General features: G+C 30.9%; 2 protein-coding genes across 2 annotated transcripts; one reads left to right on the top strand and one right to left on the bottom strand.

The window, feature by feature from the left end:
• The first annotated feature begins 121 nt into the window (after positions 1 to 121).
• On the top strand, positions 122 to 3302 carry LOC129294980 (putative B3 domain-containing protein Os03g0621600). The gene is made up of 5 exons (XM_054933465.1): positions 122 to 205; positions 437 to 560; positions 661 to 792; positions 2037 to 2176; positions 2994 to 3302. Exons 1-5 carry the CDS (start codon positions 122 to 124, stop codon positions 3300 to 3302), a joined length of 789 nt encoding a protein of 262 aa, XP_054789440.1.
• A 1197-nt stretch (positions 3303 to 4499) lies between these two features.
• On the bottom strand, positions 4500 to 4970 carry LOC129294982 (SKP1-like protein 1B). The gene has a single exon (XM_054933468.1). It carries the CDS (start codon positions 4968 to 4970, stop codon positions 4500 to 4502), a length of 471 nt encoding a protein of 156 aa, XP_054789443.1.
• Between the last annotated feature and the right edge of the window lie 19266 nt (positions 4971 to 24236).

Raw genomic sequence — 24236 nt, forward strand, 5'->3', positions numbered from 1 at the left:
ATTCCAGGAACACGACACGTTACTCTTAAACGGACACGTTACACGCACAGAACTCACAGTGATCTGCAATATCACAGCCTTCTGATACTCGTCTTCTGAATAATCTCCCCAAAAAGCTTCCATGGACAGACCTGCACAGTCCCAAACGAAACGCAAAAACGCTACCTTCTTCAAGGTTCTGATTCAAGATTTCTCTACCTTCTTGGTTAGTATCCCCCACCTGACTTTTCTTTTCTTTTTCTTCTTAATATATCAATCAAGTTATTGATAATATTCTTTTTTTTTTTTTGGCTTTTTTCTGGTGTTAACAGCAAATCCCACCGCATTTAACAAGTGATTGGCAAAGATGTGCCAAAGAAAGCAACGCTTGAAACTTATTATGGAAATCTGAAGAAGTCGAAGTGGAAAAGCGTGAGAATCGAGTTTGTTTCTGTAGGGATGGAGTAAATTTGTGGAGGACAATAAATTGGAGAATGGAGATTTCTTAGTGTTCAAATATATGTCTGATTATTCAAAGTTCAAGGTCAAAATCTACGGCAAAACTTGCTGCGAGAAGGAATGTTACATGATGTTGCCGAAGATCAGACAAATAATAATAAAAGAAAGAGAGATGAGGAAGAAGAAGATAATGTGAACAAAGATGATGGAGAACATCGAAAGCTGCAAAAAGGATTGAGACAGACTCTGATGTTGGAGACGAAGCTTCTGATGAAGATGAACCCATTGATATTGAATCTGATTCTTCTCGTCCTGTCGTCGAAGAAGAAGATAATGATGAACAAGAAGTTGCAGGTGAGCTATTTGATGCGTTTTTATCTTTTCAGAAATTTAAATTATTTTTAAGATTTTAGAGTTTGATTGAATTTAGTATAGTTGATTATATATATCTATATATATATATATTTCTGTTTGTGGATCTTAAATTAATCGGTATCGCACCTATATATATAATTAAATGTTCTATTCTAGAATTTTTAAAGTAAAAAAAAATGTTTTCGACAACTTAAAATCCGTTTGGATGGGGGAAGAGAAGTGGTGGGATTTTACTCCTGTTTCATTGTTTGGGAGGGAAGAGGTATATTTTTATTGTATAATGGCCAATATCTTTTATATTTTTTTTATTTATAACTATATTTTATTAGAAAAATTTTAATAATATAAAAGTAAAGTTATTTATATATATTTATTTTTCCTGTCCTCTACCTGAAACAAACAAGATAATATTAAAATACTTTCTTCTTTTTCATTACAATCCCTCTCCTCCTTTTTCTTGAACCAAACGCACATTTAGGATTAAAGGATAGAATCAGGTCCTTCTTTGGTGCGCAGGAAGTACCTTGGTTCTCATTAAGGTCCATCCAAATTTAATTCAAATAATCCAAATTTTTAAATAGATATGCTCATAATTAATCTGGATATTATATATTTAATTTAGATAATCTATTTTAATATTAAATTTTTCTAATTTGTATAAAGTGACTATTCTTGATGGGAGATTTTTAAAAAATATTTTTTTTAAATGATTAGAAGTTAGAAATTTTAAATTTAAACAATTTATAACAAATCTGAATGGTAAATTTATTATTAAACCTTCAAAATCTACTTTGTCCCAATTGATAAGGAATATATTTATATATTTTTAATAATTTTTTATGTTAATAAATGTAAAATAAAAATAAAAGAAAAAATTATATCTAAATCATCCAAAAAAATTTGAACATTCTAGATTTTATCAAGTGCACATCAGGGTCATGAGCATCCAAGTTAAACGCGATAGAATCAGCGAGAAATAACTAATGATTGAGGTCAATTATTTTAAAAGTCTTAATATTTTCAAAGGCAAAAGTTGTTGTTCAAAATCTAAGAAAATTGCAGTTTAAGTAATTTTATAATAATTTTTAAATTTCAATAACCATCCCAGTAAATTCTGAGATAAATTTTTTTATAGAACAAGTAAATTTTACGGTTTCTAAAATATAATATATTATTATTATATTGTTTTTAGAATTAACGTCCCAAAATTGACTTGGGTGCAGGTAAATCGAAGCAGTCAATGAGTGAAGAGACGAGGAATGAAGAGGGCGAAACATTGGCTAATGATAATCAAATAGAATTTAAATCTGAGAATCCTTTCTTCCAAGTCAAACTCAAATCTTCAAGTATCAGCAGCTATCTGGTAATTAAGCTTTCATGTTCTTGACAAATAATTGTAATATATTAATTTATTTAATATCTTTAATTTTTGTTCTTACTTAAATGAATTTTTAATCGGAAAAGAAACGAGTATTCGTTGATGTAAAAAAAAAATTGGCGGTTGACAAACAAAAATTAAGAAAGTAAATTCCTCACATAAAGTGAACTATATGATGATTTTTTTTTAACAAATAGATATTTCATTTTATTTCTTTTGCATGCAATACGAAGTCTATGACCTAAATAGAATTGCTGTGATGTTGTTTTTACCTTAAGCAACTTGAAACTTTTTCTTTTGTTTTTGTTTTTGTTAGTTTATATTGCGCCTAGTCCTCTGAATTGGGTTGTTTTGCATGTCGATTTTTTCACTTCATTTTTACAATTGCTCAATTGCAATAAATTATTAACCCGTTAAAGGTTAAACCAATAACCTAAAAATGCTTGGGACTAATGAAATGAGAACCTATGTAATTAACTTCTCGTAGGATTATAGCTTCTTATGCCTAACATGATGTGGTACCCTTTATATATAGATTTTATGATCACCAACTAACTAGGTGATTAACACTAATCATCTTTGATTAATCTAACAGGTTGACCTGTTATGTGTGCATTTGAAGAGGTTAAGATAATGAGGAAGACAAAATAACTTGACTTAATCTTACTATCTCTCTCTTATGTATTTACAAACTCTATATTGAAAGTAATCAATTTATATATTTACAAAGTCACGTACTCAATACAGGATTCAACATATATATGTTTTGGTGCAATTAATTGTGTTGTTATGCGTTGAGCAGAATATACCATTGAGCTTTTCGAGAGAACACATAAGGAAGGAGAGCCAAAGGCAAGATATAAAGCTAGAGATGTCAAAGTGCAACAAAATGTGGGATGTGGGTCTGATGGTGTTGTGGGGCCCAGGCAACAAGAAGGTTATTGCAGGAGCAAGACTGAGTCAGGGATGGAAGGGCTTCGTCTCAGAATATCAGCTGCAAATGGGAGATCTCTGCATCTTTGAAATGATCCACCATACTCATCACCTTCTCTTCCGTCTTCATGTTCATCGATGGGATCAACAGAACCACAAGTTTGTTCACATATTTTAGGACATACACACGTTATCAAATCCTCAATCACTCCCCCCAGCCATCCTGTTCCTGTTCATAGTCTTCAAGTTTGTAAGTCCTAATCTGGATAACGTTATTTTGGTTGTCTTTTTGTATTTTGAGCGCATATGATATGATCGTTTAAGTTTTTTATTTAATGCTACTACATATTCTATATCCTGAAAGGATAGGATGATTGTCAGTTTATTTTTTATTTTTCAACGGAAAATCAGTTCAAGGTCCTTTATAGGGATTCTTTGATTGTAAGTATATTTTTTACTATCAGTCTTTACTTTAAGAAAATTAATTAACTATAATAATTATATCTAAAAATAAAAAAATTATATTAAAATACTTTATATTAATCAACATAAGCATGTATTAATTATTTTTTATTAATGTAAATTATGAGGGATGATTTAGAAAATGTGTAATATATGCTTATTGAAATAGGTGATTTTGCTTATATAAAAAACAATAAAAAGTAATAGTTTTTTCTACAAATAGATTTAATGGCATTAAAATAAAAATTAAAGGATTTGATTTCACGATATCTCTCAATTGAATAGGAGCTTAATTGAGGGAATGGAGAGAATTTCATCTAAGGACTACCATAGCTACTTATTTACAAGTTAGATCCAAAAAAATAAATTACACCGCAGGATTTTGTGACTGAAGTGAAATAAAATGATGAAGCAAAATATCCTTCTGTAAGGAATTATTATATCTAACTTGCTATTTTACAACATTAGTACTAAATCCATTCATCATCAACCATTAAAACTAGTAAAATTGTTAACATTATTTGTTAATCAACTTTGCATGTTAAGTTCATAACATTTATTTTCAAATGTTAGGACAATTTGGTCATGCCGCACCCAAAAAAAAAATTATTTCAGTTAAGTCCTCCAATACTTATCGTGTAATTTCAGAATATTTTGATATGATTTGTAAATAAAAAGTTATCAAGATCCTCAAATAAAATTCTCCGTGAATTCTTTGAAAGAATCCCAGGCGTGAATTATTTATGGCTCCCAGCTCTTTACACCATAATAAAGGTAAAATATTAAATTATAAAGATGATGAAAGAGAAATGCATATTGCATATCATATCTGAATTTATGGAGATGATCTGAATTTGCGTCCTAGAAAGAAAGAAACTAAGGCTGAAGAAAATTTTGTAGAAAGAAAACGCATTCAAAGGTAGCCATCAAAGGCCCACTGATTCTCCTTACGAATTTGTGCTTCTTCTTCAGGAGAAAAATCATTCTTGATGCCGAAAGTCCTCCGAAACTCCTCCGGACTCTTAATTTCCACGATTCTATCGCTCACAGTCCGGATTGTTAGATCCCTGAGGCTCTTGATTTGCAGATAATCCGCCGCCAGCGTGAGATCGAACAGAGAGCTCCAGTCCACGTTCAAGAACTCAGCGTCCCACCTGCGGAGCTCTGCGTCGTCGGCGGCCATGGCATGCTTCTGGCAATACTCGATGACCTTGGCCAACGTCTCGCCATTCACATTCTCTATCGGAATTACGCCGTCTACGCAACCGTCATCGATCTTGTTTTTCAGAAGCTGCCATGTCAGTGCGATTTTCACGTCTATCTCGAGTAGGGTTCCGTCGTTGCTCTCCAGAGTTAGCTTCTCAGACGAAGGAGTTGTCGTCATCTTTCTGGAGAAGAAGGGTTGGTCTGGAGAATTCTTTTTCACAGTACTCTTTCGATCTTGTGGTATTTTAGAAAAGTTAAAGTGACGTAGTTATATATATATATATATATATGCACGATCGGGAAAAAGGGAGGGCTTGACCGTTTTTAACAGTTTTTACGGGATAAATTAAAATTCGGAAAAACATATTTAATTATTTATCTTAATTTTAATTTTATGAGAAAGGTGAACGTGTGAGATTTTATGAGTAAATTTGGATTTAAATTTTGCATTTAAAATTTCGTATTTTAAATCTTATATTTTAAATTCAAAGATGTAGAATTCTTCATTTGATAGGTAGTTAAAAAATTTCAGAAAAAACGGAGATAAATTACAATTTGAAAAAAAAAATTTAAAAAAGATGAAAGACAATAATAAAAAAAATGAGTATATTACATTTTATAATTATTTTTTTACTTTTAAATTGTAAAATATTTAGTAATTTTCTTAAGTAATATTTTTACTTTTTTTTATCGTTTCTTGCCCTATTTTTTAATTTTATAATTATTTTCACCTAAAATTAATTTTTAATAGATTTTTTTATTAAATTTTTCTTTCTTATATCCAAAATCTGATTCAACAAATTTCGGAAACTACCTCCAGACCTCCACGATGTAGCTGATATATGAGTGGCGAAAAATCTGGAATAAAATATTTATAATTTTTTTATTTCATTATTCTGTTAGTTTGTTCCTCAAATTTAAGAAATTTGTTGCCTCATTTATCTTTCAGTTGTAATTTTGCAAGCTTAACAGTAATAAGGAATTCAGAAACTATTTGCCTCTGCACTCTCTATTTATCGTTTTATTTCTCTCTTAAACTAGCAGATTTAAATTAATTAATCATGATTAGTCTAACCATAATCTCTTCATTGACTCTTGAATCAACGCCCCGTCTATTTTAAAGCGAATCTATTTTTCATTTTTAGATAAGATCACATTTGCAAGACATTCTCAAATATGTCCCTCGGGCACATCCTAAAAGAAAATACTTGGAGTTTATCAAAAAAACAAAAAAAGAAAAAAGAAATGAAATGAAAAGAAAATACTTGGAGAAGGTCGACACGGTGATAAATGAGAGTTTCCAATGAAGTCTTCTCTCATAATAAAGAACAGAATGAATGGGAGTTTATCATATGAATTTTGAAAGCTGTCTTTGATTTAAATTACTTTATGATATTATTTAATATTTTTGGAATATATTTAAATTAAATAAATGGATGGGAAAAATAGTTTCAATCAAGGAATATATATATATATATGTGACTTTCACCCCTTAAGTTTGCTTCAATTATTGATTTAATCCTTTTTTTTAAATAATTATGTCAGTCATTTAGGTTTTAAAACAAAAATTAATGATCAAATTAATCTAAATAATGTATATTGATGATTTAGAATGTATATGTAACTAAATAAAAATAAACTAGATCTCACATCAGCTTAATTTTTATCAATATAATCTCTTATTTAGTGTTTTATTCTTTTGTTTTTAAAAATTTTTTAGTCTCTGTTTCTTTCATACCTAAATAATTATATTTCTTTTTATTCATCTACATTGCTACCATCAATATATTTCTCTATTCATGTCAGTAAATTTTAACCTTATTATATCCTCTTTAAACAATAAGAAGCAAATTTATAATTAAGAGTTTAAGACAAGCATAAGAGATTAAATCGAGATCGAATTGATAAAACTCATACAAACCAAACCAGAAACCAAGACCAAACATACGATAGAACAAACTAGAAAACAACCTACGGTACATGATTCAAACATAATCAAAGGAAAATTCCTCGAATCAACGAATTCACAATCCAAGAAAAGAGTTAATGGGAATGGGGGCAGGCAAGCCCAATCTGAACCATGCCTTCCATAGCTTCCAAAGAATAAGAGCAATCATTACCCTTTTTTTGGCGAAGGAAGAAACAAATATATTAAAACGAAACAAAGTCATGACTAGCAACAGAACACAAAGAAAAACGACAAAGAACCTGTACAAAAGCAACCAAAAAAAAAAGCGATGTCTCTAGAGTCCTAACATAATCACATGTTAGGATAGATCCCACATGGGAAGGGGGTAATGAAACCCACTCGTTAGAGCACTTCCCTTTAAAAGCTACGCAAGCAATCTAGCCAGCAGTAGCGGCAATAGAATGTCTTGGGACCTATTTGAAGTTGCAATAGCTCATCAATCCTCCAAGATTAAAGATAGACTCCATATGTGCCACACCATTCCATTCAAGAAACACTTGTCTATTATTTAAAGACTGCATTATGGAAAATAAGCAGAATATGGCATTAGTAGTATTATTGATAGCATACCATTGTAGGCCTGCCAAAATTGCCATGACCTCGCTCATAAAAGGGGAGACAAGCTCAATGAATTTCCCTATAGAGACCAAACAGATATCATTCATATTAACCAGAATAAAACCAATGCCAAGAGAGTGAGTCTTACCATTATAAGCACCATCAACACACACGCTATAAGCCTTACCAGAGAGATGTTATCTGCCCCAGTTATCCTGCTATTAGAAGCTTGTTCATTAAGCCCCAGGCTTTCTCTTGAAATTAACCACCATGTAGAAATCCCAATAAAACAAAGCTTGGTGAATAATAGCCACAGGTTTAACAAATTGGGTAAGTGCTATTTCCCTTAACAAATAAGCATAAAATATATTAAAGATATAACATTACTTGCAAAATATATGTTGCCTATTCCATATTCTTCTCTAAGTATAATTCTCAATCCCAATCCAAATCAAAAACAGAAGTGCATTCAAAGTATTACGTTGTCCAAGTGTGATTAGATATAAGACAATGTGTAAAGTATCACATTGAATAAAATTGGGCTTAATAATTAAGACATAATAAAGAAAAAAGACTCATAAACTTGAGTTTTGAGGTTTGAATGAAGATATAGTGTCCTTTCGCTACTCTTGCAAGTCTCTTCTTCCCCCACCGCATTCCCGAGCAGTCGCTCCCCATTCCTAACAAAGTACAATCTAGAAGTTGGGCAAATCTGAACATTAAAGCAAAACTTTGCTTACTTTCTATACTCTACTTCTTCCAAACCCTCAACTCATTGTAGCAAACGATAAAGCACTCAAGCCTACCCAATTGCTAGGATGCTCAAATGTGCCATCTTCAACGTAACACCACACCAAGCCGTAGATTTGCTACCTTAAAACTTCCTCTCATAACCTAAATGACCACTATCAATCTTTGCCTCAATCTCACCATAATTGACTCCGCACTTGGAGGTACCCATTTAATATCCTCCACCATCACAATACAAGTGAAATTGCATTTTCTGACACTCACTACACAATTAAAGGTCCTTTGATGCTCTAACTTCTGAAGAAGCCTATACTTCGCCTCCAATCCATCACAAAATCAACCGGAGAAAAGCTTTACCGTGCCAAGTCATGACTAGATCTACCTAAGAAAACCCACTCGCACGCCCAAAATCTTGTACCCACCCAAAACAACTACTCACACACACTTGATCTAGGTCGAAAAAGGATGCTACTGAGAACATCGATCTCTCATAAAGAGACCCTCCAAAATGAGGGAAGGACAAGGCCCTAACAAAGCATTCTCTGCAGCGCTTTCGCTATTAATAATTGCCTTAATTAGCTCACAAACATTGTTGTTTATATAATCCAATTCATTTCAAAAATCCATCTAAACCCAGCATGGTTCCAAATTATAAGATTAATAACAAAAGACAACACACTAAAACTACCTCCAACAGATAGCAATACTTTACCCAAAATTTCGATTACATCCAACAACACAGATTCTAAAATAAGGGGTAAAGCCACCAAAACATACTCAAGAGAATCCAAACAATTATACCATTATGAACCCATGAAAATTAGAATGGAAAGATGCATAATATACTTATATACTAGACTTATACCACATAGGAGATAGAGGAACATGAATAAGCTACATCAAAGGATGAACAAGATCATTCATTGCCACATACTCATACCTAGACAACACCTGCTCCGTTAATTTTGAACCATATATCAAATGCTCTTTGTCATCAATTTTGCTTTCAACATTTTAGAATCGTCTTTAGATCCAGGTTACATCATCCTCCACTCTTCCATCTTCATTTTCCACAAATACATTGGGACAAAAGTTGCACATCCTTGACTATAGACACATTCATCTCCATCCTTTCAAATTATAGCCTCTTCAAATCCCCTATCATCATCGCATACTGATTGAAGAACTTGAAAGTACAATCAAAGATTTAGATATCACTAGTATAAAATATGAAATTTAAAAGATATTTTCTATATCGGTTAGAAGGCAACCGATATAGAAAACTAAGGCAATGGCATTTTTATAATTTTGACAAGATGTGGTATAGTTTTTACAGCGAGCAAAGAGGAAACCGCTGTAGAAAAGACTTTCTACAACGGTTGTAGACGTAACTAATGTAGAAAGTGTACTTTCTACAGCGGTTTTAGACCCAACCACTGTAGAAAGTATTACAATTTTTAATTTTTAAATCGTTGATCTGTTTTCTATATCGGTTATGGTTAGCCGATGTAGAATATATATTTTTTACAGCAATCGTATAACCTACATCCTTGTAACAATATTGCCTATTTAATTACTATAAAAAGTCATTTTTAACTGCTATAAAAAGTTATTTTTATATTAGTATATAGATTGAGTTTTATCTGATCCTCCTCCAATTTTTCAATCGTTCCCAAAATCTACTCTTAGTCACCATTGTTTTGATTGCTAAAAGCCACATGCACATACACACACTGAGGTGCACGGTGACAGATAGAAGAAAATTAGTTAGTGAACACAAAATTAATACCTAAATTTATATTAAATATAAAATTTATTAATTAAAATGAAATAATCACTCTGTTTAAAAAATAAGGATTTTTCTAAAACAAGATGTTAAAAATATAAGATACTTTGAATATTTGAAGATGCAATTAATGAGATTTTTCTAACAATACCCTTAATTAAGGAGTATAAATAGATGTGCCTTATCATTCATTGGGACAAGGATCGCAATTGTACATACTCATCAACAACTGGTCAGAAGAGTCCTTGACCCTACTCTCCTAACAAAGAGAAAAAGCTCCTACCTAAACGAAAGATAAACCTAGGATAAGTCTAAAGACTCTAAGCAATCCAACTTGATCATAACAATTGACAATTCTTGAAATTCATTCATTATTTGACCCTTAAAATTAATGAAGAAAAAATTGTTATAAATAAAACATGAGTTAAATGGCGAAAATGCCTTGAAACTTTTTTGCAAGGCATGCCTGATATTTTAAATTTTTTTATACGATGATGTTGCCTTAGAACTTTAAAAAAGAGTGTAATCATACCCCACGATTAACTCTAAAAAGTGTTGACCATTAAAAAGTTTCATTTGACCAAGAAGATTGACATGTATCATATGCTGAATGTTCCTCTTCTTCCTCAAGCACGCTAATTTAGACCCATCAAAACTTCCTTATTCTTTCTCTAACTTTCTGATAACACCCCATTCTTCTTCTCATCGTCAATGGAATCCCCGAGAAGCTACTCAATGCACATCCACCACCCAACTCAGAAAGAACGCGATAGCTACCATGTCGTGGCTCTCACCTCCACCACATTGGGTTCCCTCAAGCTCAATTCTCCTCTTTCTAATTATCAGAAAACCCATAGGCTTTCGAAAATTTGTTAGCGATAGTGATGGTTTTAGCTTCGGCAATGGTGATTCAATTGACAACAAAATAAAAGAAACTTCCAATCATCCCCTATTGAAGTGAAAATTTTCAAATTTTCATTGTATTATCTCTTAATTATGAGTTTAAATAGGGGTAATATTGAAAAAAATGTAATTAATACTCCATCAAGTGTCTTATATTAAGAACCAAAAAATTCTTCTACATGACACCCTCTAATAGGGACCAAAGTAGCATGCATTAATTTTTATTTTCAGGTTAATTTGGTTTAACACATTTCTTATTTTGGCAAATGATTTAACTCATTTCTAACTAATCTTTTCTCCTTCAATTTCGTATGTTGCTGGAGAGGCTTCCATAAAAGTGAATCCCTTCATGATTTCATATCCATTACAACGTTCCAATATTCTGTGGTCTACATCGATCTTGTCAAAGCTTTCATGGATAGAGCTTCCTAATCAGAGTCTCAAAGGAAAAAAAAAAAAAGCCTTTCTTTTCAAGATTTTGATCAATGATCCCTCTACGCGCCGGGTTAGTATCATTCTCACTTATCTTGATTTTATTTTTATTTTTGCTTAATCTTTAACATAGTTTTAAGTTATAGAGGATCAAAACAATCACATGCATGTTTGATTTCCAGATGTTGATTCCTAGAAAGATTCTTTCATCACTAGGTTTTCTTATTTGGCCAACTAATATAAAATAAAGAGAAATGAGCCTTAAACTTAATCTTTAGAGTTTTGAGATACTCTAGCTCATTCCTTCTCTCCTCCCATTTTCAGGCAATTACTTTACATTTTCAACAAGTGATATTAAAGTCAGGTTATAATAGCACTTATTGCGACTAGACAGTGACCATGCGGAAATGTGAAAAAGGAGAAATAGACAAGAGTAGTTCACAACAATCTTTCTGGAATGTGTTGGACATCAAACAGAGATAAAACTTCCAACTCTTTTCTTCAACATATATTAATTTTATATAGTATTTATTTTCTAGTATTGTTCAAAGTTTAAACAAAGCTATGAAAAGTGAGTGTGTAAAAGTTCGAACGAACTCTTGATAGCCTTCTTGCTCTTGTTTGTGTTAATATATAGGAAATCCCAAAAAATTTTCTCAAGATCATTGGTAAAAAAGTGGCAAAGAAAACGCGGCTTGAGACATATTCTGGTAAATCTTGGGGTGTCAAAATAAAGATGATCGGGGTAAATTTTATTTCAGCGAGGGATGGAGTAAATGCATCCAAGAAAATAACGCTAAATATGAAGATCTCCTAGTTTTTAAATATTTACCAGATTGTTCAAGATTCAAGGTTAAAATCTGCGATCATAAAACATGCTGTGAGAAGCATGAGGTTTTTGGAGATCAGAGGTCTGTAAGGAACGAAGTACAAGATGATGAGAGGAGAAATGCTCTTGCTGGAGATGGAGGAAAAAAAAGAGGGACGATAATGAAAAAATAGATAATGATGATAACGTGGTAAATGAAGATGGAGACAATCGAAATCTTCAAAAAAAGATGACGTTGATATTTATTCTAACCCTTCTGATGATGGTGGTGGTGATGTTTTCATCGTCGTAGTCACTGTTGATGACGATAATGACAACGATGATGAGGAGGATAAGGAGGACGACGACAACAAGAATGACGATGAGGAGGAAAATAATGATGATGACGAAGATGATGATGATGATGAGGCGGAAGACATTGGTAAGCTTCTGTGCTTCCTCCTTTTCTTTTCTGAATTTATCGTTGTATATTTAAAGCACTTAAAACTCTTTGAGCTTGAAATTTTTTAAAATTATTCTTTGATCAATGCAACATTATGATTCAAATTTTAATTTAATCTTCATGTTTTGAGAATTCAGAACTCAAAATTAGATTGAAATTGGAAATATATTACATCAAAGAACTTGAATTTTAAAAAAAAATATTAATTCCTTTTCCCCAACACTTAAGATTAAAGGCTAAATTCGTGACCAAAAAACTTTGTTATTAGATTGTATAGGAGATAATACCAAAATTCAAGAAACATTATAATTCAAGTAATTTATTAATACTTTTTTTAAAGTTTAAAAGTGTTCCATTAAATGTTGAGGAAAATCTTATTTATTTTTTTCAGAAAACAGGCTGCACAATTTTATTACTATTTTTAAAATATAATATTTTCAATAAACACCTTTAAAAGAACTATTTCTAATTAGATTCAATATGATTCAATTACTCCTTTCGCTCAAAAATGTAAAGCATTTTTAATCGAATCTTATCTCTTTATAAAGTAGCTAATTGCCTTCAAACTAACCCTATCATTCTATATTTACCCCTATTTAATAGAATATTTCACCATAAAATAAATATAAAGTAATTTATTTAATAAAAGTATTTTTAAAAAAAGATAATGATTATACTTTGAAAGAATAAAAATACTTTATATTTTTTAATATCTAACCCCTGAAAATGCCTTATATTTTTTAATGGAAAAAGTACTTGATTGTATTAACTAACATTCCAAAACTGACTTGGGTACAGATGATATAAGACGCAGAAGATCGCTTCCTGTGGTCAGATTGGAGAATCCTTTCTTCCAAGTTACTCTCAAGCCTTTAGATATCAGTAACATTCTGGTAAGCTGTATTCATCCTAACAAATAATTATAATTATCTATCATTTAAATTAACATAGCATTTTGGTCTCTCAAACTTGAAGATAGATAGATATAGATATATAGATATATATATATATATATATATAAAATTGGTGCAGAGTGTACCATTAGGGTTTAGCAGGCAATACATATGGAGGAAAGGAGGCCAAGCAAAATTGAGATCAAGCTTGAAAGTTGAAACAATGAGGTCGGTGAATACGTGGGATCTGGAGCCTCAAGTGTATGGCAAAGATGATAACGAGCAAGCAAGACTGACTGGTAAGGGATGGCTGAAATGTTGCCAATAATTAGTGAAATCTAGCCTGAGTCATGCCCAAAGATACTGTCCTTAAGAGCTATTCCGCCATACTAGGTTAATCGCGCGGTAGCTCCTCGGGATTAAACAAACTCTTCCTACTAAAAGTAAGGATACAGAATAACAAAAATTCACAGAATATACTGAGATAACTGCACAATGAACCAGTATGATAGAAGAGGAGAGAAAGGCCGATAGCACCCAAGCTCTCTCTGAACCTGTGGCAAGCATTGTCTTTTATAGGTAGATCTCATAATGCTAGGCAATAAAACCACCTTAATCACAATTAAAAAATGAGTTCAAATAATAATGTTGTTTAAATTATATGTTATAAAATAATAAACACACTTACATAATAATTAATATTATTAATTTATAATAATTTCTTTTGAAATACTCAAAATATTTATAATATCCAACAATCCCCCACATATTTCAAAAGGAAGAAAATTTTTTGGAAAACTATCTTATACAAATAATTTTATATCTCCAAAAAATAGTTTCTAAAATTTTGAAAAATTGCACAGAATTACGTCTATCTTGTGTGCAATTGTATGTAATAGCCCATTTCTCCTCTAAACCCATTTATTAGCCCAAGTTCACATCCTAGTATCTATAAACTAAGTTCTTCATTCATTTGAGCAACATGAAACTTTCCTTTTTGACACAATTGTAACAATCCCCCATGTGTGTCAAAAGGACCACTATCATCTGAGTTATTCTTATGGAAGATAATCACTTTGAATTTGGTATCTTTCAATTTAAGCCAAACCTGGACCAATAAAACTTAACACACAGAAAAGTCAGTGTAACTTTGTTATTGAACTAATAGATCTTGATCGTGTACTAGAGGTCTTATTAGTCAGATTATACCCTACAATGTTTCCATTGTTAACGACAGTTTTGCACGTTATCGGTCATACAAATGCTTGATTTTAATAAATGCTCTAGAGATTTTGCCATGATCTCATAGGAGCGACCCCACTCCACATTTGTATAGGTGTTTTCATCAAGTGTATCTGCAATGAATACACCATTCGTAAGGACTATAAAAAACATTAAGAGCTTTTGGTCAACCTCCGATCAATGTATTCTAGCACTTTCTCAAGCCATAGGAAAGAACAAAAAATTTGGTGCTAACAGAACTAACAAGTGACTTGTTCTTACCCATTGAACCTTTTTCATAGGATCTCCAATCACAAAGGTTGGGTTGCCATCATTGTTAATTTTAAATAGGCTTAAGTTGCATTCCCCTCAACATTTTAATAATTAAAATTATCCCCAGGGGCTAGTTAATGAATCTGTTAGATTTACATTTGATCTCACATAATCAATTGAGATAACTCCCTCTCTTAGCATGCTTAATTGTATCTCAAATGATATCTATATATGCCATTATTCTCTTTACAATTACTATTGCCATTTGGCAATCAAAAATCATTGACATGGCTTGTGTCGATTTTACTCATAGTAGAATATTCACTGAGAAATTTCTCAACTACTCAGCCTCATTATTAGCCAACTTTAAAGTTATAAACTCTGGCTCAAATAATATTTTATTTGGCTACAAATGAATTTTTCCTCATCTTAATATAAAATTCAGTTAACATCATTGTATTATTTTAATACAATGAGAATCCATTATATATGATACCAACATTTATGGTATCCCTCAAACACTCATTTGTCTCATCCTCTTATGAAACTATACTTCATATGCTCAATATATACACAGTATATGTCATGGGATTAACATGAATTAATGCAACAAGCTCTCAAAAATTTGTTAATACATACATAGATCAAGCAATAAGATCATTCCATTTTCATTTTTTATCATGTTTGCATTATAAATATGCTTATCGACAATTTACACCAAAATAATTACTAAGGAGATTTGTCACAACTTAGCCTCCAGTTTCAAGGTAATAAACTCTATGATCTTATTATCAAATTTATTTCCAACACCACTAAGGGTGGATAATCACTAGTGGCTCTTCTTACATTAATATCCGTGTATTTTACACATCGAGGGTTCACTATTCACAATCTCATAATTTAGAAAATATTCTATTTATTTTATGGGACCATAACACATATAAACAAATCATTATTTATAAAAATGAATATTGATGCCAAGATAATTAAACAAGTCACATACCTATTTTAAAATACATTTATCTATAGTAGACAAATGATTAAATTTGTACTACCACCATAAACTTTGCCCCTCATGTAACTAACAACCTCCTCTTAATTAATTTTTCTTTCTAAATCAAAACATAAAACCATATCTTTGCATTTATAAAGTGAGGCTAATTATTTTGTATAACACACATTTTCTTTTGCAATAGTTTTTGCAAGATATCCCACCTTTTTAAATATATTTCGATAACATGAAAAATATTTTATACCTAATTAATAATTATTCTAATTAAATTAGAATTCCACCATATAATCTCTTCCCATTCTAATTAAATTAAAATTTCTCATAATTTAAACTCACCATGCATAAACCCATGCGCATAGCCCCCATATTTTGGATATTAAAACTTATGCATGGATTAAAACATTTTCAGGCAACATCCATATAAAGCAGCACAATTGTGCAAGCAAACACCATGTGATTTCTCATAACAATAAATTTACTACACACAAGCACCAAATCGTTTATGCTTTAGATAAAACATCATTAAGTGTTGGACATTATTGTGTAACCACTTTACAATAATTCATTCACTTTTAAAATACAATAAACACCATATTAATGTCTAAATAACCGAATGGTATCATAACTAGAGAATCATATATAATCCTCATTCATAAATAACATTCACTAAATTACAGATATTTAATTTACAGAAAAATGTCTCCCATCAATTGGAATATACTGAATATAATACCATACAAAATTGCAACATCTACCAATTTATGTAAATAAAACATCAATCTTTAATCCCAACCTTTCATACAACTAACATGTGCATGACTTAAATATAATCAATTCTTATCATTGATTAGGTGCCAAACGACAACCATGCCTTTCTTTTATTGGTATTGTAACAAATACCAGCATTAACTTTTGAAACTCCAAATAGTATTTTGGCCAACAATCACTTAAAGTTTAAAGTATATACGTTGAGACTTAATCTATTAATATTTGCCATTTTATTAGCCTCAATATTTATAAAATTGAAAGCTTATTATGCCTCTTTATAAACAATCCATAACACCCAAAAATTATTAAAGAACCATGAATGCCAAAAGAGAACCGAAATTGGCACTTAGACATATTGATAACTCCTCACGAGACGTCTTGTGATAAATAATAATTTTATATATTTTTATTCTTTTAATTTAGACTTTTAAATATTTATTTGAGGCTAATTGAATTTAATTGAATATTATTTAATTTTATTAGTCAATATTTAGTTTTAAAATTTTAACTAACTAAATTTTTTATTTTAAAATATAAATAATATCTTCAATATTTTATACAGGTGTTATTTAATTTTATTTTATTTGTGCAGATTTTCTAAATTTAAGTTGGAAGATATTGATAGAGAATATATTGGATAAGAAGAATATAGGCATATTTGGAGATCAAATCAAGAATCAAATCTTTAAAATTTTGTTTGAATTTATTTTAGGTTATTTAGTGTAATTTTCAATTAGAATTATTTAAGGTAGTTTTATCTTTTTAATAAATTATTAGTTTTTATTATAAAAGAAAGGAAGAGAGACGCAGAACAGGAGGCAAACGCATCACTCATATATATATATATATATATATATATAATTGTATAGCAGAAGAGGACGACTTGGACAGGAAAAAGAAAAACACAAGGAACGAACATATCACGGAGGAAGAATCGAAAACGGTCACTCTTCATCTTCTAATTCCGTTCTCCAATTTTGAAGCGATGGCTTCTTCTTTTTTTCTCACAGTATACTGTTTGATTTTTAGTTTTATGGAAGGCTAAATTTTTAGTGTGATCAATCACAAACTATGATCCTAAATTTTAATCAGAATCTTTAATATTCAGGGAAGATTTTATTCTAGCTTTATTTCAATTTGCACTTCTTCTCTCTACCTTTAAATTTTATGTTTTAATTGCTATTGCTGATTAGAGTAATTTTACTACATAATTTTTGAGTTATAAATTTTATCTGAGGTTTTGTTTGCTATAATTGATTGATATAGTAACATATGAGTAATTTGGCCTAGCTTAGGTGATTATCCTACTTTGTTTTTGGGTGTAGCTAACATAAAACAATTGTTAGGTTGTGTTTTAAGGAAGATTTCAATTAATTTATAACTTAATTTTTTGTTTAATTCTTGAATGATAATTTGAGAAATATATAATAAAACCAGAATAATAAAGTTAAATAAAATTTATTTAATTTGTGGATGAGAAAGATTAAATTTAAGTGATTGGGTTGTAATTGATTGCGCTACTTGTTTTTGATAATTTTTTCAGTTAAATTTTCTTTATTTATTTAATTTTAATTTAGATTTTTTTTTTGTTTCATTATAAAAAACCCCCCCATTTTTTTTTGCTTTTCATAATCATAATTCAAATAGTTACTCTATTGACTCTTAGGGAAACGACCTAGGTTGTGCTTTACTACAAAATCTAGTTTTTATTAATTTTAATACTATTCAACAGTAGTGTCATCCAGCATCCTCCATTGCTAAAAAACTTTGAATGCATATATGATACACCTAACACCTGGATATAACGAGAAAACCACATATATGTATGTGGGGTCTAAATCAAATCAATATTATTGAACCCAAAAACCATCCTGAACTAGGTGCAATGAAAAGCTAACAAGGAAGAAACATGCACTGATGACAAGAGCAACAGGGAGAAACAGCAAAAACGAAAGCTAGAAACAAGCAAAAGTAAGAAAATCATCTTAATGATTATTTATTTTTATTTTATTTAACTCCACCATTAGATTTGAACACACCCCAAAACTTTTCTATTTAATCATCATATTTCTCATAATAAAATAGGAAATATATTTGAGAATATAACTTATCTCATTTCAACAAATCTTCTCCTCATTCTAGTGATTTTTAGTTGAGAGCGTTCGCCATATATCAAACGCATGGCATAAGGTTGAAGTGAATCTAGTTATAGGGCAGCCTAAAAACACATTGCTAATTATAATAATCATGGATGGCCTCAACTGCATGCCCCACACCAAAGCATCAGATCCACTACCCCCGATACCATCATTGTATCCACTCACACCAAGACCTATATGAACCAGGTACTTGTGGGTTGAGCATTTGTACTGTTCCCTCATTTCCATTGTTATTGAAAAATAGCTCTTAAGATTGTTGCCAATAATTGGTGAAATCTAGTCTAAGTCATGCCCAAAGATACTATCCTTAAGAGCTATTTCGCCACACCGGGTTGATCGCGTGGCAGCTCCCCAAGATTAAACAGACTTTTCCTACTAAAAATAGGGACACAGAACAACAGAAATTCACAGAATATACTCAAGTAACTGCACAATGAACTAGTATGATAGAAGAAGAGAGAAAGGCCAAGAGTACCCAGGCTCTCTCTGAACCTGTAACAAACATTGCCTTTTATAGGTAGATCTCATAATGCTAGGCAATAAAACCACCTTAATTACAATTAAAAAATAATTTCAAATAATAATGTCGTTTAAATTATATGTTATAAAATAATAAACATACTTAAATAATAATTAATATTATTAATTTATAATAATTTCTTTTGAAATATGCGAAATATTTATAATATCCAACATGAAATTTGTCTCAAACAATCATCTTGCAATGAAAGATTTTTACACCTTTGAGAAGATCCAAATTAATGACCAGTGACAGAGGGAGGGAAGACTAGCAAGGGCTGCGGTCCCCCCAATTTTTTAAAATTTTCTTTGTATTATATATATGTTATATACTTTTAGTCCTAAAATTTATGAGAATTTTATAATATATATGTTTTTTAATTTTGGCCTCTCTTATTCTTAAATTCTGACTCCACCCCTATTAATGACGAGAATGAGCTTCTTTTGTGTGTTTATGTTCATCATTAGGATGCTCCAATGAAAAGGTTTACTCAAAAAGTTTAGTTTTGATCATATGCTCTGTGAATTTAGAGCAAGAGCTTTTGATCTCGCGTGTTTATGTTCATTAATGAGTACCTCAAAAATGGAGAGTAACTGGCACGGGATGTGAACCATATAATACATCTCTGTAAGCCTCTAATCTTAAACTCATTTCATTTCTAAAATGTAATTAAATTTATATTGAAATTTTAACATTTTTTATATTAGTCATTATAATAAAGTTAAAAAAAATTATAAAAATTTTGACAAAACCTCACCTGTAAATAAGATCTTTCAAACTCTACAATACAAAAATATTTATAGAATATCATGTCAGTCAAGAGCTTAGCTCTTTTAACGAAGCATATATACCAAAATAGAAGCTCTAGATATAGCATATGTAGAGCACCTAACCAGACCTCTCCAAAATAAAATACATAAGCATTGATAGTTACATAAAAAGGGAAATTTCGATCAGTTCTTTACCCAGCACATCTATGAGTTCTTATGGATCAACTAGAGGATCGGTGTCAACTAGGGTGTCTAAGACCAAAAATAATTTTTTAGTAAATAACATCCCAACCATAAATAATAGAACATAAATATAATAAAAAGTTCGAAATAGTTATGTAAGTTAAAGAAATAAAAATTTTTTAAAAATTTAATAAACTTCATAATAAAATGTCTCTCTAGAAATTCAAAGAAAATATCAAATCATTAGATTTATAATTATAGAAACTTATCAAAACAATTAACAAACGTGGACACATAATCCACAAGGGTAAATAACCAAATGCGGTTTATGCCATGAAAACAAACGTGGACACACAGTCCACAAGGATAAGTAACCAACCGCAGTTGAAGCCAAGAAACAAATATGGATACATAATCCACAAGGTTAATACTAACCAAATGCGGCTTGAAGCCATGAAACAAACATGAGTAAGATGCTCACGAATAACCATCCATCCGTTCCACATGCATTGGCCATCGCACGGGGCTAGCACCTCCTATACACACCTGCTAGCTAGGTGTACCATGGCGCGCTAAGAGCTAACGGAACTGTCGTTAGCAACCAGTGTTTTGTATAAATTCTCTTTTTAAAATCATTTTCAAACATGTGAGAAAATCATCACTTTTAAGATAAAATTTTCATTTTCAATATCAAACTCACATGAATTGTTCTCCATAGCAATTCAATAATTTTCAAAATAAAATTTCATAATTAAAATCCAAACTTGTATTTATTGAGTAACAAATATTTCAAATTTGATAGAGCTAATTTCACAAAATAAATTAATTTTCATTAATAAAATCTCCAACAATCATGTTATTACTATTAGCATGATTTGCAGAAAAATATAATATTTTAGTAAAGAAAATTTTAATTGAAAAAAAATCAGTTGGAACGCTATCTACTTACCTATAAAATCTTCAAAGCTCAAAATTCATTTCTTACAACTCCAATCGAGCTACCTTCCTTACAATTACCCTATAAAGTATAATAAGATTTTAATGAACTTTAACTTTACTTTTGAATCAACAAATCTCTTTAAAGGGAATCCATTCAATAAAATAAGAAAAAAACTTTAAAATTTTAGCAACAAAATTTATACATAAAAGTTTTTCCTTAGGCTTTTTACCAAGCATCTAATGTATAACATTCCAAACCATTGAATAAACATATAACCTTTAATTCTCTTGACCAATCATTTCCAAACATCTAAGGATGACTTCTAATTTGATCTTGTACACTTTTCAACTTTATAACTCTCAATAATTTCAGGACTTAGATAAGATCTCAATAGTTCCTTTAATGAACTCCTTTGCAAAAGTCCAATTTAGATTTATAGGTAATGATGTTTAAGCACTACCATTTACGTCACTAATTTCTTCCATAATGCTTTAGCCATATCAACATATTTACTTGAGATAGCATCTTCTCTTCGGTACATTGTTTCCAACCATACAATTAGAATTTTCTAACCTATCATATTTTATCCAATACTTTATTTATAACCATTCTATCCCCAAGAATTTAAAGTCACATACAAATTCATAATAATTAAATTCCTTTAATTCGTAACCTACAAGCTAAATTCATGGATCAATAACACTCAAACTAAATGTGTCTATCACAATAACTAATCAAATTTCATAAATCTAAGATATTCAAGCAAAACTCTCCTAAAGGCATTTTATCAAACACTTATCATCCATTAATTCTCAGATTAACACCAAACCTCTTCCCCTTAAATCTCATTTCCTACAAATCATAAAATTGATATTGACCTCAATCAGCCAATCCAATTTTGATTCTTTAATAGAAAAAAAAATTCAATTGGACCTTAAGGACAAATTTAATTTAATTCCTCTAGCATGAGTAAATTTATCCGCCAAAAATCATGTTCTTAAACTCAAGCTTAATTTGATTATCCTTCTAACATGCATAACAACTGCAATTTAAGAAGAGAAAATAAAAACCTAATTTCAGCCACATCAAACAAATGCACACACAAAATAGAAGAAGGATGCATCTTGACTTACCACCAATGCAATAAAGAAATGAAGAGAAGAAGTTGAACCTCCCTAACTCATGTGTGATCACGACAAAGCAGAACAAAAGGAGGTTCTACTCAAGCAAAAATGGAGAAAGCAGGACGCAGAACAAAGGAGGGAGAAGGAGATCTTAGAACATCCACACAAACAGCACAAACGGAAGATGGTCCCATGGCAGCGCATTAACAGAGGAGGAAGAAGAAAAATTCAGGCATCACCGTCGCATGAAGAGAAGACCAATGGATGAACAAAGGAGTGAACGACTTTGCAAGTTCAACCTTGATAGTGGCAGATTCACGGTGATCACGGATACTAACGACGAACTCAACGGTTGGCCTAGCTCCACTTGTGCAAGCTACTGGCGACCGCATGGGAGACAGAAAGGAACTGTGGAGGAAAGAAGCCTAAGCAAGGAGCAAGTAAATCGACTTGAACAACTTTCTTGCAGCAACAAACTCTGGTGATCTGAACACAGAGGCTAAGGAGGAAGAAGAGGCAAAGACCAAGCACACTTCATCAACAGTGAGCAGAAATCGATAGCAACCAGAGATAGGGGAAACGAGAAGCAGTGCCATTTCATGGCAGATCCTCAACGGAGAAGAAACAAGCAAGCTCAGCGACGGACATACGACAGAAGAAAAGGAAAGATGCAGGCTAGCGGCGGTGAGGGAAGAAATGAAGAACAACGGCGAGGAGGAGTTGAGCAGAGAATGAACGAAATGACCCTCGATGGTTTTGGATTTTTTGGAAATGCCGAAGGAGAAGGGAAAACAAATGAGACAGTACGTGCTTAATGACCGAGAGAGAGAATATAAAATCTAAATTTTATGAAATTGCAAAAATTACAAAAGAGGGCCCAAAATTTCTTCTAATAACATAAAAACATGAGTACTTTGATAATTTTTTTCTATAATTTTAAACTAAATAAAATTAATTTATTACTAACAAAAATTAAAACTTTGGACCTTCAAGTAAGCTATTAGCATAAATTTCAGTAACTCACCCTTTCATTTTCCATAAAACTAATTTAAAGAAAATATAAATTAGTATTTTTTTTTTTTTTGGTCATTACATAATATGTGTGTATGTGTGAACAGAATGTGACTATCCATTTGTTGTCTGAATGTAAATACTAAAATATCACTAGTGGTGCATTATACAAATTCTGAACAAATGAGTTGTACTATTTATGATATACAAATATTAATTTATTAGAATTTTTATATCATAGTACATAGAATATATTGATTTAATTCAAAAGAGAGGACATGGTCAAAAAAAAATCACAAGAGAGGACTGAGTAATTAGTTTGTAGGTAGCTAGATTTAATTAACGTTACGTGATTAAATGAAATAGAAAAACATCTAGCTTTTAGTCTAATTATAGTTAGAAAAGAAAACCTCATTTATAAATTTCTCTTACCCAAATATATTTTTTCACTCCCAATAAATTTTAAATCTACAAACTGTAGTTTAAATCTACTAAATTCCAAACAAGCACAAAGTCTTATATTGTAAATAATGAACATTTAACCAGGTAATCTTAGAAACTTATGAAATTTTTAAATAAGTTATGAAGTTTTAAAAAAAATTAATATAATAAAATATATTAAAAATGATTTATAAATGGAAATACTGATCAAGCTTGTTTGCAATTGATCAAAGTTAGCGGTCCTATAATTCTCAGAATTTGGATCTTCAAGTGTATTGCACAGAAAGATTGAGTTCAGGCTGTAGAGGATTCGTCCATCATAATGATCTGGAAGAGGAAGATGATGTCTGCAGTTTTGAAACCATCGTTGAGCATGAGCTTCGCTGTAGTTCCGTACGTGTTCTTGCTCATCGATGGGATGCTCGCATGAATGGCTTTATTCGGAAATTCTAATTTTGTT

The sequence above is a fragment of the Prosopis cineraria genome, unplaced genomic scaffold, assembly GCF_029017545.1.
Source record: "Prosopis cineraria cultivar Desert tree isolate PC_DT_omini unplaced genomic scaffold, ASM2901754v1 PC31, whole genome shotgun sequence".
Taxonomy (NCBI): Eukaryota; Viridiplantae; Streptophyta; class Magnoliopsida; order Fabales; family Fabaceae; genus Prosopis; species Prosopis cineraria.